At 46.1% G+C, this 24,631-nt stretch overlaps 1 protein-coding gene across 2 annotated transcripts in view; it reads left to right on the top strand.

The window, feature by feature from the left end:
• LOC137431883 (cadherin-13-like) overlaps nt 1-24,631 on the top strand; it is a 112,487-nt gene that overhangs the window by 24,821 nt on the left and 63,035 nt on the right. The window contains exons 4-10 of one of the 2 annotated variants that reach the window (XM_068123685.2): nt 698-847; nt 1,120-1,264; nt 1,518-1,672; nt 13,528-13,662; nt 18,684-18,869; nt 21,695-21,942; nt 23,902-24,044. In XM_068123685.2, coding sequence (XP_067979786.2) covers nt 698-847; nt 1,120-1,264; nt 1,518-1,672; nt 13,528-13,662; nt 18,684-18,869; nt 21,695-21,942; nt 23,902-24,044 — 1,162 coding nt within the window. Of the gene's footprint in view, nt 1-697; nt 848-1,119; nt 1,265-1,469; nt 1,673-13,527; nt 13,663-18,683; nt 18,870-21,694; nt 21,943-23,901; nt 24,045-24,631 lie in introns of both variants that reach the window. The other variant, XM_068123684.2, reaches the window with a different exon arrangement.

The raw sequence follows: 24,631 nt of genomic DNA, 5'->3' as shown, positions 1-24,631 counted from the left end.
TTGTTATCTCCTACACACAATCACACGATGTATCCCTTTGTTATCTCCTGCACACAATCACACGATGTATCCCTTTGTTATCTCCTGCACACAATCATGGCTTACATATGCCCGTCATTTTCTGGCGAGATCGGATCCAAGATGGCCGAATGGCGGCCAGTTTGTTACTTAAATGTTTCCCCAACCATTTCTCAGACATGCATGGACCGATTTTGTTCAAACTTGGCACACAGACAATACATGAGAGTATACATGTGGAGAACATTTTGTTTTGTAATCCGACCAAAGATGGCCGACTGACGGCCTTAAAATCTGTCCAGCAAAATTACTAAAACCACGGTGGGGCTATGACATTGTTTGTATTTTTCTTCTTCTTATGCTGATATTTCCCACATGTTGTGTTAAAGAAGGGACATGACCGCATAGATGAGTGTCAAACTGAATGTTTTAATCATGCACGAAGCGTCGATCCACTCCAGCCCAAAATGGCCGGGGTGCCGTGAAACATATCGTTGTCGTAAAGCAAACATCAATTCACAGCACTGATCTAACATGCCAATGTGCAGACAACACCAACGCAAAACACATCAATCATTATGAAATCTTTTTTTTCGTCATGTACCAATTTCCATCTTTGATTGTTATCAGTTTCCATCTTTGTTTTGTTTCCATCTTTGATTGTTCTCTCTATTTCCAGATGACCAACGACGCCGTGTCGAACGTGCAGTACTCCCTCAGAGGGAGTGGGGTCGACGAGTTCCCTCTTGGAATCTTCCGCATAGATAGCACAACTGGGCGCTTGCATTTAACACGAAGCCTCGACCGGGAGCAACAAAGCAGCTTCTTGGTAAGATTGGAGGTTTGATAGAAAGACTGAAAAAAAGGAGCTCATTGTGAACACTCTCGCGAGATTATGATGCGCGGCGAGATTATGATGCGCTTGATGTGAGAACACCTGCCGCATGGAGTTTCTCGTGAAATGAAGGGATTTAGTGATGGAGTATAACTGATGGAGTTTTAGATGCTCCAATTGTTTGCAGGATTACGCTTGTTAAACAAGGACCAAATCCCTACCTAACATTGTACTGTTCGCCATTTTGCTCCTTCTCACATGTGCAGATCCATGTGTATGCGCATGATCATTATGGAAGAGAGGTCGACGCCTCCGCCGACATTACAATACGCGTCCTGGACCAGAATGATGAGACCCCAAAGTTTGTGACCGAAACGCTTATCGGGGAGGTTACAGAACTTTCCCCTGCTCGTGAGTTTCCTGATCATTTTGAGTGGTGTTCACCTGTAAGGCTTGTAGGTGTCCAAGGAAAGTTTAGTTTACAGCCATAAGTTGGACATGTTAAACATGACCTCAGGTGACACAACAGTAAGATTGAATGTCTGTCTAGCAGATGCATGTTCCTGATTCTTATGTTCGTACTTTATTCCCCATTCGATCCTTTACCCGTCTCCAGCCCTATACCTGTCCCCTGCCCTTTACCTGTCCCCGGCGTGCATTGCAGATACCTTTGCCATGCAAATCTCAGCAACAGACGCCGATGACCCAAACAGCCCAAATTCAAAGATCCAGTACAAATTTCAGAAGGAATCATCGGTGTTTTACATAATCAACTCCACGGGTAAAATCATGGTAAAGGAAAATGTGCTCGATCGAGAGGTGAGATCTTTGCGACGGGTTTGACAGTGGAATGACTGGCTGGAGATGAGAGTTGGGATGACTGGCTGGAGATGAGAGTTGGGATGACTGGCTGGAGATGAGAGTTGGGATGACTGGCTGGAGATGAGAGTTGGGATGACTGGCTGGAGATGAGAGTTGGGATGACTGGCTGGAGATGAGAGTTGGGATGACTGGCTGGAGATGAGAGATGGGATGACTGGCTGGAGATGAGAGTTGGGATGACTGGCTGGAGATGAGAGTTGGGATGACTGGCTGGAGATGAGAGTTGGGATGACTGGCTGGAGATGAGAGTTGGGATGACTGGCTGGAGATGAGAGTTGGGATGACTGGCTGGAGATGAGAGTTGGGATGACTGGCTGGAGATGAGAGTTGGGATGACTGGCTGGAGATGAGAGTTGGGATGACTGGCTGGAGATGAGAGATGGGATGACCTGCTGGAGATGAGAGATGGGATGACTGGCTGGAGATGAGAGTTGGGATGACTGCCTGGAGATGAGAGTTGGGATGACTTGCTGGAGATGAGAGTTGGGATGACAGGCTGGAGATGAGAGTTTGGGTGACTGGCTGGAGATGAGAGTTGGGATGACTGGCTGGAGATGAGAGTTGGGAGGACTGGCTGGAGATGAGAGTTGGGATGACTGGCTGGAGATGAGAGTTGGGATGACTGGCTGGAGATGAGAGTTGGGATGACTGGCTGGAGATGAGAGTTGGGATGACATACTGGAGATGAGAGTTGGGATGACTGGCTGGAGATGAGTTATTTATTTATTTTGTTGCCACCTTATCCGATGTCCAGCCTCATCTTCAAAACAACAACAGGCATTTTAAGGCCATTTTCCCTGCAAGAGCGGGAGTTAGCCTTGCGGTCCCCATGACAATCTTCTCCATTTTGCCCTATTTTCTGCATCTCCCCTTGTTAACCCCCTTGCCCGCATTTCTTCTGCGACCATCTTTAGCCAAGTCTTTCTCGGTCTTCCCCATCCTCGACTTTCTTCTACATTCATTTCCATCACTCTTCTCAACCAGTCACTTTCATCCTTCCTCAACACATGACCAAACCATCTCAACCTGTTCCTCTTCACAGCATCAATCACAGGCTCTATTCCCATCATCTTTCGCAATTCATCATTTGTCTTCCTCTCTCTCAGTGATACTCCACACATCCACCGAATCATTCACATTTCCACCCTTTCCAGCCTTCGTTGCTGCTCTACATTCATTACCCATGTGAGAGTGAGCTCTCATAAATCATAACACTTCTCACACATGCAGCATACACCTTTCCCTTCAGCTTCAACGACACTCCCCTCATCATCAGCACGCCACTCAGTTCCCGAAACCTCTTCCATGCACACCTCACTCGAGCAACTGTTGCCGAGTCTGATCCACCTTCTCCATTCAGCATGTCTCTGAGGTAACAATGTTTCAACACCTTCGAGCTTCACGCCGTGTCCAAGATCCAACTTAACATTTCCTCCATCTGCAGCTCCCTCTGTGCACACCTTACACTTGAATGTCGCTGCCACACTGGTTAATGACCCTCTCAAACCACTACATTTTTGATGAACCCACTCAGCGCACATTGTACATTGAATGGAGTTCACTCCGACACCCTTCCTGCACACAGCACACGGCCACTTCCCAGTTCTTTCCACCTCACCACCAGCTTTACCACTTGCCATCACCTTCGTTTTTCCGATATTCACCTTCAGACCTTTTGTCTCCATACATTTCTTCGACTTGTTCATCTTCTCCTTCAGTCCATCCATACTTTCTGCAATCAACACCAGATCATCTGCATACACCAACTCGCACGGTAAACCCTCCTTTACGTTCTGAGCCAGCACCTCCATCACAGCTACAAATAGTAGTGGACTTAGTATCGACCCCTGATGCACTCCCACCTTCACCTCAAACTCGCCACTGTTCCCGTCCTTCGTCCTTAGAGTTGTGCGCGCTCTTTTGTGCATTGCCATCACTACTCTGATCAACCATTCCTCCACTCCTAATTTCTGGAGATTCGAGTTGGGATGACTGGCTGGAGATTAGAGTTGGGATGACTGGCTGGAGATTAGAGTTGGGATGACTAGCTGGAGATTAGAGTTGGGATGACTGGCTGGAGATTAGAGTTGGGATGACTGGCTGGAGATGAGAGTTGGGATGACTGGCTGGAGATGAGAGTTGGGATGACTGCCTGGAGATGAGAGTTGGGATGACTGCCTGGAGATGAGAGTTGGGATGACTGCCTGGACATGAGAGTTGGGATGACTGCCTGGAGATGAGAGTTGGGATGACTGGCTGGAGATTAGAGTTGGGATGACTGGCTGGAGATTAGAGTTGGGATGACTGGCTGGAGATGAGAGTTGGGATGACTGCCTGGAGATGAGAGTTGGGATGACTGCCTGGAGATAAGAGTTGGGATGACTGCCTGGACATGAGAGTTGGGATGACTGCCTGGAGATGAGAGTTGGGATGACTGGCTGGAGATGAGAGTTGGGATGACTGCCTGGAGATGAGAGTTGGGATGACTGCCTGGAGATGAGAGTTGGGATGACTGCCTGGAGATGAGAGTTAGGATGACTGCCTGGAGATGAGTTGGGATGACTGGCTGGAGATGATAGTTGGGAAGACTTGCTGGAGATGAGAGTTGGAATGGCTGGCTGGAGATGATAGTTGGGATGACTTGCTGGAGATGAGAGTTGGGATGACTGACTGGAGATGAGAGTTGGGATGACTGGCTGGAGATGAGAGTTGGGATGACTGCCTGGACATGAGAGTTGGGATGACTGCCTGGAGATGAGAGTTGGGATGACTGCCTGGAGATGAGAGTTGGGATGACTGGCTGGAGATGAGAGTTGGGATGACTGCCTGGAGATGAGAGTTGGGATGACTGCCTGGAGATGAGAGTTGGGATGACTGCCTGGACATGAGAGTTGGGATGACTGCCTGGAGATGAGAGTTGGGATGACTGCCTGGAGATGAGAGTTGGGATGACTGCCTGGAGATGAGAGTTAGGATGACTGCCTGGAGATGAGAGCTGGGATGACTGCCTGGAGATGAGAGTTGGGATGACTGGCTGGAGATGATAGTTGGGAAGACTTGCTGGAGATGAGAGTTGGAATGGCTGGCTGGAGATGATAGTTGGGATGACTTGCTGGAGATGAGAGTTGGGATGCCTGACTGGAGATGAGAGTTGGGATGCCTGACTGGAGATGAGAGTTGGGATGACTGGCTGGAGATGAGAGTTGGGATGACTGGCTGGAGATGAGAGTTGGGATGACTGGCTGGAGATGAGAGTTGGGATGACTGGCTGGAGATGAGAGTTGGGATGACTGGCTGGAGATGAGAGATGGGATGACCTGCTGGAGATGAGAGATGGGATGACTGGCTGGAGATGAGAGTTGGGATGACTGCCTGGAGATGAGAGTTGGGATGACTTGCTGGAGATGAGAGTTGGGATGACAGTCTGGAGATGAGAGTTTGGGTGACTGGCTGGAGATGAGAGTTGGGATGACTGGCTGGAGATGAGAGTTGGGAGGACTGGCTGGAGATGAGAGTTGGGATGACTGGCTGGAGATGAGAGTTGGGATGACTGGCTGGAGATGAGAGTTGGGATGACTGGCTGGAGATGAGAGTTGGGATGACATACTGGAGATGAGAGTTGGGATGACTGGCTGGAGATGAGAGTTGGGATGACTGGCTGGAGATGAGAGTTGGGATGACATACTGGAGATGAGAGTTGGGATGACTGGCTGGAGATGAGTTATTTATTTATTTTGTTGCCACCTTATCCGATGTCCAGCCTCATCTTCAAAACAACAACAGGCATTTTAAGGCCATTTTCCCTGCAAGAGCGGGAGTTAGCCTTGCGGTCCCCATGACAATCTTCTCCATTTTGCCCTATTTTCTGCATCTCCCCTTGTTAACCCCCTTGCCCGCATTTCTTCTGCGACCATCTTTAGCCAAGTCTTTCTCGGTCTTCCCCATCCTCGACTTTCTTCTACATTCATTTCCATCACTCTTCTCAACCAGTCACTTTCATCCTTCCTCAACACATGACCAACCCATCTCAACCTGTTCCTCTTCACAGCATCAATCACAGGCTCTATTCCCATCATCTTTCGCAATTCATCATTTGTCTTCCTCTCTCTCAGTGATACTCCACACATCCACCGAATCATTCACATTTCCACCCTTTCCAGCCTTCGTTGCTGCTCTACATTCATTACCCATGTGAGAGTGAGCTCTCATAAATCATAACACTTCTCACACATGCAGCATACACCTTTCCCTTCAGCTTCAACGACACTCCCCTCATCATCAGCACGCCACTCAGTTCCCGAAACCTCTTCCATGCACACCTCACTCGAGCAACTGTTGCCGAGTCTGATCCACCTTCTCCATTCAGCATGTCTCTGAGGTAACAATGTTTCAACACCTTCGAGCTTCACGCCGTGTCCAAGATCCAACTTAACATTTCCTCCATCTGCAGCTCCCTCTGTGCACACCTTACACTTGAATGTCGCTGCCACACTGGTTAATGACCCTCTCAAACCACTACATTTTTGATGAACCCACTCAGCGCACATTGTACATTGAATGGAGTTCACTCCGACACCCTTCCTGCACACAGCACACGGCCACTTCCCAGTTCTTTCCACCTCACCACCAGCTTTACCACTTGCCATCACCTTCGTTTTTCCGATATTCACCTTCAGACCTTTTGTCTCCATACATTTCTTCGACTTGTTCATCTTCTCCTTCAGTCCATCCATACTTTCTGCAATCAACACCAGATCATCTGCATACACCAACTCGCACGGTAAACCCTCCTTTACGTTCTGAGCCAGCACCTCCATCACAGCTACAAATAGTAGTGGACTTAGTATCGACCCCTGATGCACTCCCACCTTCACCTCAAACTCGCCACTGTTCCCGTCCTTCGTCCTTAGAGTTGTGCGCGCTCTTTTGTGCATTGCCATCACTACTCTGATCAACCATTCCTCCACTCCTAATTTCTGGAGATTCGAGTTGGGATGACTGGCTGGAGATTAGAGTTGGGATGACTGGCTGGAGATTAGAGTTGGGATGACTAGCTGGAGATTAGAGTTGGGATGACTGGCTGGAGATTAGAGTTGGGATGACTGGCTGGAGATGAGAGTTGGGATGACTGCCTGGAGATGAGAGTTGGGATGACTGCCTGGAGATGAGAGTTGGGATGACTGCCTGGACATGAGAGTTGGGATGACTGCCTGGAGATGAGAGTTGGGATGACTGGCTGGAGATTAGAGTTGGGATGACTGGCTGGAGATTAGAGTTGGGATGACTGGCTGGAGATGAGAGTTGGGATGACTGCCTGGAGATGAGAGTTGGGATGACTGCCTGGAGATAAGAGTTGGGATGACTGCCTGGACATGAGAGTTGGGATGACTGCCTGGAGATGAGAGTTGGGATGACTGGCTGGAGATGAGAGTTGGGATGACTGCCTGGAGATGAGAGTTGGGATGACTGCCTGGAGATGAGAGTTGGGATGACTGCCTGGAGATGAGAGTTAGGATGACTGCCTGGAGATGAGTTGGGATGACTGGCTGGAGATGATAGTTGGGAAGACTTGCTGGAGATGAGAGTTGGAATGGCTGGCTGGAGATGATAGTTGGGATGACTTGCTGGAGATGAGAGTTGGGATGACTGACTGGAGATGAGAGTTGGGATGACTGGCTGGAGATGAGAGTTGGGATGACTGGCTGGAGATGAGAGTTGGGATGACTGGCTGGAGATGAGAGTTGGGATGACTGGCTGGAGATGAGAGTTGGGATGACATACTGGAGATGAGAGTTGGGATGACTGGCTGGAGATGAGAGTTGGGATGACTGGCTGGAGATGAGAGTTGGGATGACATACTGGAGATGAGAGTTGGGATGACTGGCTGGAGATGAGTTATTTATTTATTTTGTTGCCACCTTATCCGATGTCCAGCCTCATCTTCAAAACAACAACAGGCATTTTAAGGCCATTTTCCCTGCAAGAGCGGGAGTTAGCCTTGCGGTCCCCATGACAATCTTCTCCATTTTGCCCTATTTTCTGCATCTCCCCTTGTTAACCCCCTTGCCCGCATTTCTTCTGCGACCATCTTTAGCCAAGTCTTTCTCGGTCTTCCCCATCCTCGACTTTCTTCTACATTCATTTCCATCACTCTTCTCAACCAGTCACTTTCATCCTTCCTCAACACATGACCAACCCATCTCAACCTGTTCCTCTTCACAGCATCAATCACAGGCTCTATTCCCATCATCTTTCGCAATTCATCATTTGTCTTCCTCTCTCTCAGTGATACTCCACACATCCACCGAATCATTCACATTTCCACCCTTTCCAGCCTTCGTTGCTGCTCTACATTCATTACCCATGTGAGAGTGAGCTCTCATAAATCATAACACTTCTCACACATGCAGCATACACCTTTCCCTTCAGCTTCAACGACACTCCCCTCATCATCAGCACGCCACTCAGTTCCCGAAACCTCTTCCATGCACACCTCACTCGAGCAACTGTTGCCGAGTCTGATCCACCTTCTCCATTCAGCATGTCTCTGAGGTAACAATGTTTCAACACCTTCGAGCTTCACGCCGTGTCCAAGATCCAACTTAACATTTCCTCCATCTGCAGCTCCCTCTGTGCACACCTTACACTTGAATGTCGCTGCCACACTGGTTAATGACCCTCTCAAACCACTACATTTTTGATGAACCCACTCAGCGCACATTGTACATTGAATGGAGTTCACTCCGACACCCTTCCTGCACACAGCACACGGCCACTTCCCAGTTCTTTCCACCTCACCACCAGCTTTACCACTTGCCATCACCTTCGTTTTTCCGATATTCACCTTCAGACCTTTTGTCTCCATACATTTCTTCGACTTGTTCATCTTCTCCTTCAGTCCATCCATACTTTCTGCAATCAACACCAGATCATCTGCATACACCAACTCGCACGGTAAACCCTCCTTTACGTTCTGAGCCAGCACCTCCATCACAGCTACAAATAGTAGTGGACTTAGTATCGACCCCTGATGCACTCCCACCTTCACCTCAAACTCGCCACTGTTCCCGTCCTTCGTCCTTAGAGTTGTGCGCGCTCTTTTGTGCATTGCCATCACTACTCTGATCAACCATTCCTCCACTCCTAATTTCTGGAGATTCGAGTTGGGATGACTGGCTGGAGATTAGAGTTGGGATGACTGGCTGGAGATTAGAGTTGGGATGACTAGCTGGAGATTAGAGTTGGGATGACTGGCTGGAGATTAGAGTTGGGATGACTGGCTGGAGATGAGAGTTGGGATGACTGCCTGGAGATGAGAGTTGGGATGACTGCCTGGAGATGAGAGTTGGGATGACTGCCTGGACATGAGAGTTGGGATGACTGCCTGGAGATGAGAGTTGGGATGACTGGCTGGAGATTAGAGTTGGGATGACTGGCTGGAGATTAGAGTTGGGATGACTGGCTGGAGATGAGAGTTGGGATGACTGCCTGGAGATGAGAGTTGGGATGACTGCCTGGAGATAAGAGTTGGGATGACTGCCTGGACATGAGAGTTGGGATGACTGCCTGGAGATGAGAGTTGGGATGACTGGCTGGAGATGAGAGTTGGGATGACTGCCTGGAGATGAGAGTTGGGATGACTGCCTGGAGATGAGAGTTGGGATGACTGCCTGGAGATGAGAGTTAGGATGACTGCCTGGAGATGAGTTGGGATGACTGGCTGGAGATGATAGTTGGGAAGACTTGCTGGAGATGAGAGTTGGAATGGCTGGCTGGAGATGATAGTTGGGATGACTTGCTGGAGATGAGAGTTGGGATGACTGACTGGAGATGAGAGTTGGGATGACTGGCTGGAGATGAGAGTTGGGATGACTGCCTGGACATGAGAGTTGGGATGACTGCCTGGAGATGAGAGTTGGGATGACTGCCTGGAGATGAGAGTTGGGATGACTGGCTGGAGATGAGAGTTGGGATGACTGCCTGGAGATGAGAGTTGGGATGACTGCCTGGAGATGAGAGTTGGGATGACTGCCTGGACATGAGAGTTGGGATGACTGCCTGGAGATGAGAGTTGGGATGACTGCCTGGAGATGAGAGTTGGGATGACTGCCTGGAGATGAGAGTTAGGATGACTGCCTGGAGATGAGAGCTGGGATGACTGCCTGGAGATGAGAGTTGGGATGACTGGCTGGAGATGATAGTTGGGAAGACTTGCTGGAGATGAGAGTTGGAATGGCTGGCTGGAGATGATAGTTGGGATGACTTGCTGGAGATGAGAGTTGGGATGCCTGACTGGAGATGAGAGTTGGGATGCCTGACTGGAGATGAGAGTTGGGATGACTGGCTGGAGATGAGAGTTGGGATGACTGGCTGGAGATGAGAGTTGGGATGACTGGCTGGAGATGAGAGTTGGGATGACTGGCTGGAGATGAGAGTTGGGATGACTGGCTGGAGATGAGAGATGGGATGACCTGCTGGAGATGAGAGATGGGATGACTGGCTGGAGATGAGAGTTGGGATGACTGCCTGGAGATGAGAGTTGGGATGACTTGCTGGAGATGAGAGTTGGGATGACAGTCTGGAGATGAGAGTTTGGGTGACTGGCTGGAGATGAGAGTTGGGATGACTGGCTGGAGATGAGAGTTGGGAGGACTGGCTGGAGATGAGAGTTGGGATGACTGGCTGGAGATGAGAGTTGGGATGACTGGCTGGAGATGAGAGTTGGGATGACTGGCTGGAGATGAGAGTTGGGATGACATACTGGAGATGAGAGTTGGGATGACTGGCTGGAGATGAGTTATTTATTTATTTTGTTGCCACCTTATCCGATGTCCAGCCTCATCTTCAAAACAACAACAGGCATTTTAAGGCCATTTTCCCTGCAAGAGCGGGAGTTAGCCTTGCGGTCCCCATGACAATCTTCTCCATTTTGCCCTATTTTCTGCATCTCCCCTTGTTAACCCCCTTGCCCGCATTTCTTCTGCGACCATCTTTAGCCAAGTCTTTCTCGGTCTTCCCCATCCTCGACTTTCTTCTACATTCATTTCCATCACTCTTCTCAACCAGTCACTTTCATCCTTCCTCAACACATGACCAAACCATCTCAACCTGTTCCTCTTCACAGCATCAATCACAGGCTCTATTCCCATCATCTTTCGCAATTCATCATTTGTCTTCCTCTCTCTCAGTGATACTCCACACATCCACCGAATCATTCACATTTCCACCCTTTCCAGCCTTCGTTGCTGCTCTACATTCATTACCCATGTGAGAGTGAGCTCTCATAAATCATAACACTTCTCACACATGCAGCATACACCTTTCCCTTCAGCTTCAACGACACTCCCCTCATCATCAGCACGCCACTCAGTTCCCGAAACCTCTTCCATGCACACCTCACTCGAGCAACTGTTGCCGAGTCTGATCCACCTTCTCCATTCAGCATGTCTCTGAGGTAACAATGTTTCAACACCTTCGAGCTTCACGCCGTGTCCAAGATCCAACTTAACATTTCCTCCATCTGCAGCTCCCTCTGTGCACACCTTACACTTGAATGTCGCTGCCACACTGGTTAATGACCCTCTCAAACCACTACATTTTTGATGAACCCACTCAGCGCACATTGTACATTGAATGGAGTTCACTCCGACACCCTTCCTGCACACAGCACACGGCCACTTCCCAGTTCTTTCCACCTCACCACCAGCTTTACCACTTGCCATCACCTTCGTTTTTCCGATATTCACCTTCAGACCTTTTGTCTCCATACATTTCTTCGACTTGTTCATCTTCTCCTTCAGTCCATCCATACTTTCTGCAATCAACACCAGATCATCTGCATACACCAACTCGCACGGTAAACCCTCCTTTACGTTCTGAGCCAGCACCTCCATCACAGCTACAAATAGTAGTGGACTTAGTATCGACCCCTGATGCACTCCCACCTTCACCTCAAACTCGCCACTGTTCCCGTCCTTCGTCCTTAGAGTTGTGCGCGCTCTTTTGTGCATTGCCATCACTACTCTGATCAACCATTCCTCCACTCCTAATTTCTGGAGATTCGAGTTGGGATGACTGGCTGGAGATTAGAGTTGGGATGACTGGCTGGAGATTAGAGTTGGGATGACTAGCTGGAGATTAGAGTTGGGATGACTGGCTGGAGATTAGAGTTGGGATGACTGGCTGGAGATGAGAGTTGGGATGACTGCCTGGAGATGAGAGTTGGGATGACTGCCTGGAGATGAGAGTTGGGATGACTGCCTGGACATGAGAGTTGGGATGACTGCCTGGAGATGAGAGTTGGGATGACTGGCTGGAGATTAGAGTTGGGATGACTGGCTGGAGATTAGAGTTGGGATGACTGGCTGGAGATGAGAGTTGGGATGACTGCCTGGAGATGAGAGTTGGGATGACTGCCTGGAGATAAGAGTTGGGATGACTGCCTGGACATGAGAGTTGGGATGACTGCCTGGAGATGAGAGTTGGGATGACTGGCTGGAGATGAGAGTTGGGATGACTGCCTGGAGATGAGAGTTGGGATGACTGCCTGGAGATGAGAGTTGGGATGACTGCCTGGAGATGAGAGTTAGGATGACTGCCTGGAGATGAGTTGGGATGACTGGCTGGAGATGATAGTTGGGAAGACTTGCTGGAGATGAGAGTTGGAATGGCTGGCTGGAGATGATAGTTGGGATGACTTGCTGGAGATGAGAGTTGGGATGACTGACTGGAGATGAGAGTTGGGATGACTGGCTGGAGATGAGAGTTGGGATGACTGCCTGGACATGAGAGTTGGGATGACTGCCTGGAGATGAGAGTTGGGATGACTGCCTGGAGATGAGAGTTGGGATGACTGGCTGGAGATGAGAGTTGGGATGACTGCCTGGAGATGAGAGTTGGGATGACTGCCTGGAGATGAGAGTTGGGATGACTGCCTGGACATGAGAGTTGGGATGACTGCCTGGAGATGAGAGTTGGGATGACTGCCTGGAGATGAGAGTTGGGATGACTGCCTGGAGATGAGAGTTAGGATGACTGCCTGGAGATGAGAGCTGGGATGACTGCCTGGAGATGAGAGTTGGGATGACTGGCTGGAGATGATAGTTGGGAAGACTTGCTGGAGATGAGAGTTGGAATGGCTGGCTGGAGATGATAGTTGGGATGACTTGCTGGAGATGAGAGTTGGGATGCCTGACTGGAGATGAGAGTTGGGATGACTGGCTGGAGATGAGAGTTGGGATGACTGGCTGGAGATGAGAGTTGGGATGACAGACTGGAGATGAGAGTTGGGATGACTGGCTGGAGATGATAGTTGGGATGACTTGCTGGAGATGAGAGTTGGGATGACTGGCTGGAGATGAGAGTTGGGATGACTGGCTGGAGATGAGAGTTGGGATGACTGGCTGGAGATGTTATTTATTTATTTTGTTGCCACCTTATCCGATGTCCAGCCTCATCTACGTCGCAAATATATAATTGGGGTACCACAGGAGCGGTCGCTATGCTGTAGTTTAATTGAGTACCGCGATCTGGCGGTACTCCACTCGACTCTAATCTACTCTCATGTTCTCTACTCTTCTCTTGGGGTCGCCAATGGAAAAGTTATAGGTAGAGGATACTGGTATAAAATGGTCCATTCTCTTCTAAAATTCCTGTGGGATCCTTAACATCCTTCATTAAATGTTGGCAGATGATACATAGTGACCAGCTACTGTGTGATGAGCAAATCATATTTGAGTGTGAACATACTACAGGAGTGGTGAACAGCCTACTGAATTAAACGTGTGCAACAGAAACGCAAAACATATAACCTGGTGGTGATTGCAGTGGATTGCAATGGAGAGAAATACGGGCTTTCATCTTCCTCCATGGTCAAAATCACCGTAACTGATGCCAACGACTCACCCCCAGTGTTTATCGTCAAATGGGTAAGAAATTCCACATGTTCTGAGATGCCAAATATATATATTTTTTATTTTCAGCAGAATTTAAATAAATTAAAGGAAAAGATAATCAGAAGTGCTCATCCAATTTAAAACTCCAAAACAGAATCAAAAATTTTTTCTCTACATGAGAGAGCGAGGTGATAGAGGGTAGTGACTATACTATAGATATACAGTGCCTATAGAAAGTCCAAACGCCCTTTCAAAATTTTAACCTTTTGTTACTTTATAGCCTGGAATTAAATTGCATTAAAACAGACTTTTTCACCTTTATTTACACATCGTCACCCACAACTTCCAAGTGATAAACAAATTCTTCCAAGTGAAAAAAGTTCTGTCACTCAAGTTTTTGTGTCTCTCTATCTGCCATGATCTTTCCTGGGAAAACCACATTTCCAAGCTGGCCTCCAAAGCGAGTCGCCGACTGGGCATCCTCCGTCATGCGAAGCCCTTTCTGGGCACACCTGAGCTCCTCACCACATACAAGGCTTCCATCCGCAGCTCAACGGAATACTGCTCTCCCCTCTGGGGTGGTGCTCCTGCCTCACACCTAGCTCGTCTTCACGCTGTTGAAACCAAAGCGTTCAGAATCATTGGAATCTCCCACGATGAAGCTAACTCCGAGGGCCTTTAACTCACTCACCGCAGGCAGGTTGGTGGTCTTTCTGTCTTATACCGACTCCTCTCCATCCTTGCTCCCCCAGCTCTATCTGTGCTCTGTCCCACAAATATTCCTGCAGGAAGCACTAGATCTGTCTGCAACCCTCTTATGGTTGAATTGCCAAAATCTAGGCTCTCTGCTCACCTTCACTCTTTCATTCCTCTTTTCTCCCGCCTCTAGAATAAACTCCCCCACTCCCTTCAATCCCACTCCACCCTCCAGGTCTTTAAAACAGCTGTTCACCACCATCTCTTATCTTCCCCCATCCAAAACCTTGATCTTTTCTACCTCTGTTAATTCACCCCAGATACACTTTTTTTGAAATTCCAACTTCTTTCCTGGAAGTCCTTGCAGTGTTCATATGTTTTATACCTCTCCCACCTCCCCCCAAGCCCTCTCCCTCCCACATTTCTCTCGATGTCCATGCTCTCAAATGTTGTGTTTGTGTCCTTCCCCCTCTCTCCCCATCTTGTCTACCGCTCCCCTTATTTTGTGTTTCATGTGTCGGTTTGACTTTTTGTGTGATTAATGTTAGCTCTTTCACGAGCCTCGATCTTGTATACAAAAATATATATATATATATTGGCCGAAACAAAAAATTCAGGAATGCTCGTCTTACTTTCTGTCTCACTCAAACTACAGCTACCATGCTAGCTTTAATCTCTCCCTTTCTTAGACAGTAGCAATATCGGTCCCTCCCAAGACCCTTGCCTGCTGAATCAACGTGACTCTTTTTCAATTCATTTCACCACCATTCGTGGTCTTTCTTCGAATCTTTCCTCTGTTGAACATCACTTAGCAAGTACCTCTCCTCATGTCGTGCTTCTCAGAGACCCAATTGTCACATGATGTTCTTGTTAACTCTTTTAACATTTCAAACTACAACCTTCACTCACGAATCCACTTCAAAGGAGGAGTCTGTGTATCTACTCCAACATCAACACACCTGCTGTGCACCTTGTGGACCTGGAATCTCCAAACTTTGATGTCACCTGGCTTAAGTCTCCCGACCATAACTATTTTTCTCTTTTTCACTTCCTGCTCTCCCAACTCTACAAACTTTACAGCTTTCTTTGACTATCTTAATTCCTGCCATGAGGCCAAGACATCCGAGTTGGCCATGATATGTCCCTTCCACAGGGAGTGGTTGAGGTCTTCCCACATGGATTTTGGGAGAGTTTAAGTTCTTACATTTTCCATTCTCAATGATTTGGAACAAATTATCACCCACCCATCCATATCCCAGATCGTCATGTGACCACTCTTCCAATGCTGTGGATTTGTCCTTCACCTCCAATCCGTTGAGTTACACCCGCACAATTTCACATCCAATTGGTTCTTATAACCACAATCTTGTGAACATCACTTTAATTACCACTACTCCTTCTCCTCCAAGTCCTCCGACTAAACACCGGTATTGCCATTCCAATAGCGCGCTGACTCGACTGGTTTAGAAACTTGTTTTCTGGTTTCCCTGGAAAGACGACTGCCTCTCCTCGGTGATGCCTCCATCTCTGCTGAACGTATATCTGAGGTTATTGTTGCAGGAATGGAGGATTATATCCCCTTCTCTTTCAACTTTACCTCTCCTACCAACTCTTGGTTCAATAATTCCTGCTCTGCAGCCATTCGTGCACGAGATGCGGCATGTCGGACATGGAAAAACTCTTCTTCCTCCGACTCACATTCACCCTTCATATCTGCCAGAAATCATTGCGAACATGTTATTCGCGAGGAGAAGCATTCCTTTATCCAAAATAAATGTGACAACCTCTCATCTTCTTCCACTAATAGATCTCTCTGGTCATTAAGCAAAAGAATCTCCAACAACTTGTGTCGCTCTACCTTTGCTTCCCTTTTCCATTCCGATGATACTATCGTTGCCTCTCCGACTGATAAAGCAACTCTTTTCGGTTCTCTCTTCTCCTCTAGTTCCACAATGGATGACTCCAACATTCCATCTCCTTCTGATTCACCCCTTACCAATCCTATGCCCCTCCCGATAATCTCGTTCCATGCAGTCAAAAAAGTACTCCTCTCTCTGGACACAAGCAAGACATATGGACAAGATGGCATTCCTCCTCGTGTCTTGAAGGAGTTTGCTTCAGCACTTGCTCCCGTGCTTCCTCTTTTGTTTAGCTTTTGTTTAAAAACCCAAACTTTTCCTCTTTCCTGGAAACATACACAGCCTATTTTAAAGAAGGGTGATCGTTCAAATACTTCCAACTACCGTCCTTTGCTCTGACTTCTACTATTTCCAAAGTCTTTGAATGTCTTCTCAATTCCCATTTCCTCAAGCAACTTGAATCCCACAGTCTTCTATCTGACCATCAATATGGCTTTTGTAAGGCAAGATCTACCGGTGATATCCTTTCTTACATTACGAATGTCTGGGCCTCTTTTCTGAGAGACTTTGGGGAATCCTTTGTTGTAGGCCTTGATATCTCAAAAGCCTTTGACAGAGTTTGGCATCGGGTTCTGATATCCAAGCTTCCCTCTTTCGGCTTTCCTCCTTCACTCTGCTCTCTCATATTGAGCTTTCTCTCCGACCGCTCTATCTCTGTAATTGTCCATGGCTCAACATCTCCCTCCTTCCCTATCAACAGCGGTGTTCTCCTCAGGGTTCTGTCTCGACCACTCTTCCTTCTTTTTATCAATGACCTTCATTCTTCTACAAATAACCAAATGCACTCATATGCTTATGACTCAACGTTGCATTCCTCCATGTTTTTCCCATCTGCCCCATCTTCCCTCAATCGATCTGCATCTCGTTTTATTACAGCCTCCTCTTTAAATTCGGATTTGGATAAGATTTCCCAGTGGGGAAAATGTAATCAGGTTAAGTTTAATGCTTCTAAAACTCAATTTCTTCCCATCTCTCTCTCTAAAACTCCTCTCAACTCTCCAATCTCCTTAAAAAATTCCACAATTACACCATGTGATACAATAAACCTACTAGGTATTACCCGAACATCAAATTTATCCTGGAATCCACACATTACACAAATAGCTAAATCTGCCTCGAAGAAACTGGGAGCCCTGTTCAGATGTCGAAGATTCTTCTCCTCTCAACAGTTGCTTCAACTATATAAAGGATTGATTCGTCCTTGTATAGAGATCTGCTCTCACATCTGGGGAGGTTCTAGTTCCACATACTTACTGGACAGAATTGAATCCAAAGTAATCCGACTTATCAACTCTCCCAATCTGACCTCAAAACTTGACCCGCTCAAATTACGTAGCACAGTTGGCTCTCTTTCTCTTTTCTACAGATATTACTTCGGTTTCTGCTCCCAAGAACTTGCTGCTTGTGTACCTCCGCCATTAGCGAGACCACGGATTACTCGACAAGCCACGACATTTCATGATTATTGTGTGGCCATTGGAAACTCAAAGGTGGGCCGTTATGATGTTTGTTTCTTCCCCTCCACTGCCAAACTCTGGAACTCTTGACCTTCACATGTCTTTACAAACACTTATGATTTTCCCCTTTTCAAAACAAAGATTTTTTTTTCTTCCTCAAGAACTCTTAGACTATTTTCTCCTTCTCCACTTTTCCATCGATGCAGCTTTTTTTTATTTAAGGCCTGACCTCGATGAGGACTACATGGTCCGTGACTGGAGCCTTCAACATAAAAAAAATGACCAAATACCAAGATCTCAAAAGTGAAGTGAAAAGATCCAGGTAGCTGAGGAGTGCCAAAATTGTACTCGTGATTATTTGAGCAACGGGAATGATAAAGAAGAACCATCCCTGGTATTATTACGACAAACAACGTGCAGTTGGAAGCTGTCCGAGACTTGGTGACGATCCTCAAAAGATCCCTCGGAACAAAAGTTTGAGAATAAGAAAACCTCACAAACTAGAAAACCGAATCATTATTGAAACGGAGGTGGATACTTCGAGACCTGGGAGAACTCCGTTCCATCTTCTGAAACGCATATATATGGAGATAACAACCAACGACACACACACACACACACACACACACACACACACACACACACACACACACACACACACACACACACACACACACACACACACACACACACACACACACACACACACACACACACACACACACAGATGTTGGCAATTGTTGACTTGTTGCCGAGATCTCCACATTGCTGACTCATTAAAAATAGATCGTTTTTTTACATTTTTGTGGACCCAGTGCTGCAAAGGCAACACGTATTGACATTGGGATAACCACACCACTTTCAGGAATGTTAACCATTGGTAAGGGCAATGTGGATCATGTCTTGACCCATTCATTGGTCGTACATCAATGTATACATTGTAGCAAATTCGAGAGCCTTATACATGTTGCATCACATTTAGATGGAGATCAAGATAAATGAGAACACTGTGCTGGAGAACGCAGTGTCTCTTTTAGTTGAAGATGGTGACGAAAGAGGCTACAAGACTTGGAATGCAGTGTATCGTATTGTGATGGGCAACGGGACCGGTCACTTTGCCATTCACCGTGACAGTTCCACCAATGCTGGAATTCTGTCTGTTATAAAGGTGGGTGTTCATGTATGTTATAAAGGTGGGTTTGTTCATGTATGTTATAAAGGTGGGTTTGTTCATGTATGTTATAAAGGTGTGTTTGTTCATGTATGTTATAAAGGTGGGTTTGTTCATGTATGTTATAAAGGTGGGTTTGTTCATGCATGTTATAAAGGTGGGTTTGTTCATGTATGTTATAAAGGTGGGTTTGTTCATGTATGTTATAAAGGTGGGTTTGTTCATGTATGTTATAAAGGTGGGTTTGTTCATGTATGTTATAAAGGTGGGTTTGTTCATGTATGTTATAAAGGTGGGTTTCTTCATGTATGTTATAAAGGTGGGTTTGTTCATGTATGTTATAAAGGTGGGTTTGTTCATGTCTGTTATAATGGTGGGTTTGTTCATGTCTGTCATAAAGGTGAGTTCGTTCATGTTTGTTCATGTCTGTTATAAAGGTGGGTTTGTTCATGTCCGTTATAAAGGTTGGTTTGTTCATGTATGTTATAAAGGTGGGTTTGTTCATGTCTGTCATAAAGGTGAGTTTGTTCATGTCTGTCGTAAAGGTGGGTTTGTTCATGTATGTTATAAACGTGGATTTGTTCATGTATGTTATAAAGGTGGATTTGTTCATGTATGTTATAAAGGTGGGTTTGTTCATGTATGTTATAAAGGTGGGTTTGTTCATGTCTGTTATAAAGGTGGGTTTGTTCATGTCTGTCATAAAGGTGAGTTTGTTCATGTCTGTTGTAAAGGTGAGTTTGTTCATGTCTGTTGTAAAGGTGAGTTTGTTCATGTATGTTGTAAAGGTGGGTTTGTTCATGTCTGTCATAAAGGTGAGTTTGTTCATATATGTTATAAAGGTGGGTTTGTTCATGTATGTTATAAAGGTGGGTTTGTTCATGTATGTTATAAAGGTGAGTTTGTTCATGTCTGTCATAAAGGTGAGTTTGTTCATGTCTGTTGTAAAGGTGAGTTTGTTCATGTCTGTTGTAAAGGTGAGTTTGTTCATGTCTGTTGTAAAGGTGGGTTTGTTCATGTCTGTCATAAAGGTGAGTTTGTTCATGTATGTTATAAAGGTGGGTTTGTTCATGTATGTTATAAAGGTGGATTTGTTCATGTATGTTATAAAGGTGGGTTTGTTCATGTATGTTATAAAGGTGGGTTTGTTCATGTCTGTTATAAAGGTGGGTTTGTTCATGTCTGTCATAAAGGTGAGTTTGTTCATGTCTGTTGTAAAAGTGAGTTTGTTCATGTCTGTTGTAAAGGTGAGTTTGTTCATGTCTGTTGTAAAGGTGGGTTTGTTCATGTCTGTCATAAAGGTGAGTTTGTTCATGTATGTTATAAAGGTGGGTTTGTTCATGTATGTTATAAAGGTGGGTTTGTTCATGTATGTTATAAAGGTGAGTTTGTTCATGTCTGTCATAAAGGTGAGTTTGTTCATGTATGTTGTAAAGGTAGGTTTGTTCAGGTATGTTATAAAGGTAGGTTTGTTCAGGTATGTCATAAAGGTGGGTTTGTTCATGTATGTTGTAAAGGTGGGTTTTTTCATGTCTGTTATGAAGGTGGGTTTGTTCATGTCTGTCATAAAGGTGGGTTTGTTCATGTATGTTATAAAGGTGGGTTTATTCATGTCTGTTATAAAGGTGGGTTTGTTCATGTCTGTCATAAAGGTGAGTTTGTTCATGTCTGTTGTAAAGGTAGGTTTCTTCATGTCTGTTGTAAAGGTGGGTTTGCTCATGTCTGTTGTAAAGGTAGGTTTGTTCATGTCTGTCATAAAGGTGAGTTTGTTCATGTCTGTTGTAAAGGTAGGTTTGTTCATGTCTGTTTTAAAGGTGGGTTCGTTCATGTCTGTGATGAAGGTGGGTTTGTTCATGTATGTTGTAAAGGTAGGTTTGTTCATGTATGTTATAAAGGTGGGTTTGTTCATGTCTGTCATAAAGGTGAGTTTGGTCATGTCTGTTGTAAAGGTAGGTTTGTTCATGTCTGTTTTAAAGGTGGGTTCGTTCATGTCTGTGATGAAGGTGGGTTTGTTCATGTATGTTGTAAAGGTAGGTTTGTTCATGTATGTTATAAAGGTGGGTTTGTTCATGTCTGTCGTAAAGGTGAGTTTGTTCATGTCTGTTATAAAGGTGGGTTTGTCCATGTCTGTCATAAAGGTGAGTTTGTTCATGTCTGTTGTGAAGGTGGGTTTGTTCATGTCTGTTGTAAAGGTGGGTTTGTTCATGTCTGTTGTAAAGGTGGGTTTGTTCATGTATGTTATAAAGGTGGGTTTGTTCATGTCTGTTATAAAGGTGGGTTTGTCCATGTCTGTCATAAAGGTGAGTTTGTTCATGTCTGTTGTGAAGGTGGGTTTGTTCATGTCTGTTGTAAAGGTGGGTTTGTTCATGTCTGTTGTAAAGGTAGGTTTTCTCATGTATGTTGAAAAGGTGGGTTTGTTCATGTATGTTGTAAAGGTAGGTTTTCTCATGTCTGTTGTAAAGGTGGGTTTGTTCATGTATGTTGTAAAGGTAGGTTTTCTCATGTCTGTTGTAAAGGTGGGGTTGTTCATGTATGTTGTAAAGGTAGGTTTTCTCATGTCTGTTGTAAAGGTGGGTTTGTTCATGTATGTTGTAAAGGTAGGTTTTTTTCAGCCTGCGTTGCCGTTGCCTTGAGTAAAGATGGTGTTTGATGCTCTCTGTGTGTCCGCATCTTTATAACAAAGACATTACAATTGGTTTGCTCTTAACTTTGGAATATTGTGCAAACAATTATTCATTTAATCAGTTTGCATTTAAAATGATGTCACAAAGTTTACTAGATATGATTTACCTTTCTTTCTCACACTTCCCTCCTCCCTCCAGGAATTTGACTATGAAGTGTGCAAAGAGATCAAAGTTGTGATAACAGTGGAGAATGAAGTACCATTTGTAGGATCACCTCGTCCACTCTCCTCATCTACGGTCATAGTTAAGGTTTTCAATGTGATCGAAGCTCCAATAATCGAACCTCCCGTTCAGGAAGTTGACATCTCCGGAGACAACTTTGTCAACAAGGAAGTCGTCACATTGAAAGCTAGAGATCCTGAAGATCCCACAGGGAAGAACATACGGTGAGGAAGGGTTAAGATTTGAGTTTTGAATTTTAAAAAACCAGATCAGTTTGAATATGTCAGTCTCATATTGAGTTTACATTTTTATATACACAAAGTCAAGGCTCGTGGAAGATCTATAACACTGAATGGATCAGGATGCAAAAGGAACAGTAGAAAGAGGGGGAAACACCAACAGTAGGGTTGAAAGACAAAATAGACAGAGACTTGGACAAATAATAGGTGTGTGGTGGAATGAGGGGTAGCAGAGGACATATGGAGTGGACCAGATGGATACATAAGCAAACTATATAATATATATAACCACCTTCAGAGGCCATTTTTCCCCGCAAAGCGGGGGTTGGCCTTTTTCGGGAACCGTGGTTGTTGTTGTTTTTCGGTCCCCTTTTTGAAGCAATGTTTTACGGCTGGATGCCCTTCCTGACGCCAACCCTTTTTGCCGCCTTTAACAACAAGCAGGGAATTACCAGTGAACTGGTACTCAATTTGCCGACCTCGGAAGGATGACAGCCTGAGTCAACCCCCCTGGCGTTAATTCAGCAATCGACTGGGATTCGAACCCAGGATCCTTGGAATCCTAAGCCGGCACCCTAGCCGCTAGCCCAACACCAGGGTTGAAGCAAACTTGCTTGCTTCATAAGCAAACTATGAAGAATGAAAAACTGGAAATTTGGAAGGAGGTGGGTACACAAGATGGCAGTGGTGAGGGGCAGGCGGCATGATTTGCCTCCCTCTTACCTGGGATGGAGAGGACCGAGGGCTGCATTGAATACATTAGTTTCGAAGACAGTGAAGAATGACCCAAAAACGGCAGCTTTGATGAGAGGAGATGCGCACGAGGTGCCCGGTATCACACCATTTGACATGCATTTGTGATGTGGTCTGGCCCTGCAGTTTGGTGGGACTTTTGTAGCGTCCCTGCTTCCGGGAGGGATGGGGAGCTTTGGCGGACCCCTTTTGAGGGTTCCGAACATTGAGGATGAGAGAGCCCAAGGTTTTTGGGATCGAGGACCGTGCCAAATACAATGGCTTAGATGGGAATGAGAACCGAGCCGTGCACAGCAGCTTTGGTGAGGAAGATGGCCTCACACGTGGTGCCAGAAGTCGCCTGGGGTGTGGCCTGGCCTTATGGTGTGTTGGGTTTTGCCGACCCCATCATGCTGAGAATGAAAACTTGAGCTTTGGCAACTCCCTTTTTTCCATGCTCTGCCTGAATGGGACCGAACTTCGAGGGATCTAGGACCATGCTGAATACATTAACTTCGTTGGCAGTGCGAACTGAGCTGGGGGTGGCAGCTTTGGTGGGGGAAGGGGGTGCCCATAGTTGTGCCGATTGACATGCGTTTGGGACGTGGCCTGGCAACCTGGCCTTGCCTTGTGGCTTGCTGGGTTTTACCGACTCTATCCCATCAATGAGGGATGAGACCGAGGAAGGATGAGACCGAGATGGATGAGATTGAGAGGGAAGAGACAGAGATCTGGCACACCCCAGAGGCCATTTCGGGAACGACAAAGTATGAAATGGAGAACAGATAAGGAGACAGCTTGGTCCATGAGTCGAGGTTCTTTGCTGCTGGGGTGAATATGGATGTTTCAGGACCAAGGAAGGCTCCGTTTAGTCTTAGAGACTGGCGAGTGAAGATGATGATCGGTGGCGGCGGCCCGTGTACACACACACACACACACACACACACACACACACACACACACACACACACACACACCAATAGTCAGTGTTGATCGGGGCGAGAGTAATCAGCATTACAAGGCAAACAATCCTTTCTCGAATTTGGTTCCCTCCTGGCTCCATTAAAATTACATTATTTGTTCAGAAATTCGAGAAAGTGAAGGTATGGTTCATCAAGGCTTGTCCCTCAGCAGCAGGTTCTGGTTGGCATCATGATGCTAAGTTGCTAATTTTCTGGGGTCGAACTCATTTCCCTGACCTTGGTTGTGCAGGTATAAAGTGCTGCAAGACCCAGCGGGTGTTGTTGCAGTGGATCCTGAGAGTGGTATTCTCAAAACGGTGGCGGTACTCCCACCGGACACATCAATCGGATCTAACCACACCTACACTGTGCTTGTGGGAGCTGTAAACACAGGTAGAGAAAAGGGAGAATTTAGATTTAAACTATAATGGCACTCGGTAGAGCGCATACCTTCACTAGACTGAAACAGTTTTTGTTTTTGATCCCACTGATAGGCCAGATCTGAAAAAAAAAACCCAAAAAACTCACCTATAAGCTGACGTGAACCGAAATCGAATCAGCTTGTTCTTGTCACGTGCCCAACTCATCCTCCAAGTTTTGTCATAACTCATCCACACCTTTTTGAGATATCGTGCTACATGTTGTTTTTGCCCGGATCACTCAATGCTGTAGAATCACTTAACTTAAAAAAAAGAATTATAGTATCCGGACCTGAATCTTCACCAAAATTGAATCAATTCTTCCTTGTCACCCACCCAACCTCTCCACCAAATTTTGTCTGAATCCGTCTGTAGCTTTTTGAGATATCATGCTATATTTGGTTTTTAGCCCGATAACTCAATAATGAAGAATCATTTTAAAAATTGCAGTATTCACATTTGGATCTTCACCAAAATTGAATCAATTCCTCCTTGTCACACACCGAACTTCTCTAAGTTTTGTCGAAATCCGCCCATAACATTTCTAGATATTGTGCTATA

Source organism: Myxine glutinosa, chromosome 7 (genome assembly GCF_964187855.1).
Source record: "Myxine glutinosa chromosome 7, kmMyxGlut1.1, whole genome shotgun sequence".
Taxonomy (NCBI): Eukaryota; Metazoa; Chordata; class Myxini; order Myxiniformes; family Myxinidae; genus Myxine; species Myxine glutinosa.
This window is presented reverse-complemented; position numbering and strand designations above follow the sequence as displayed.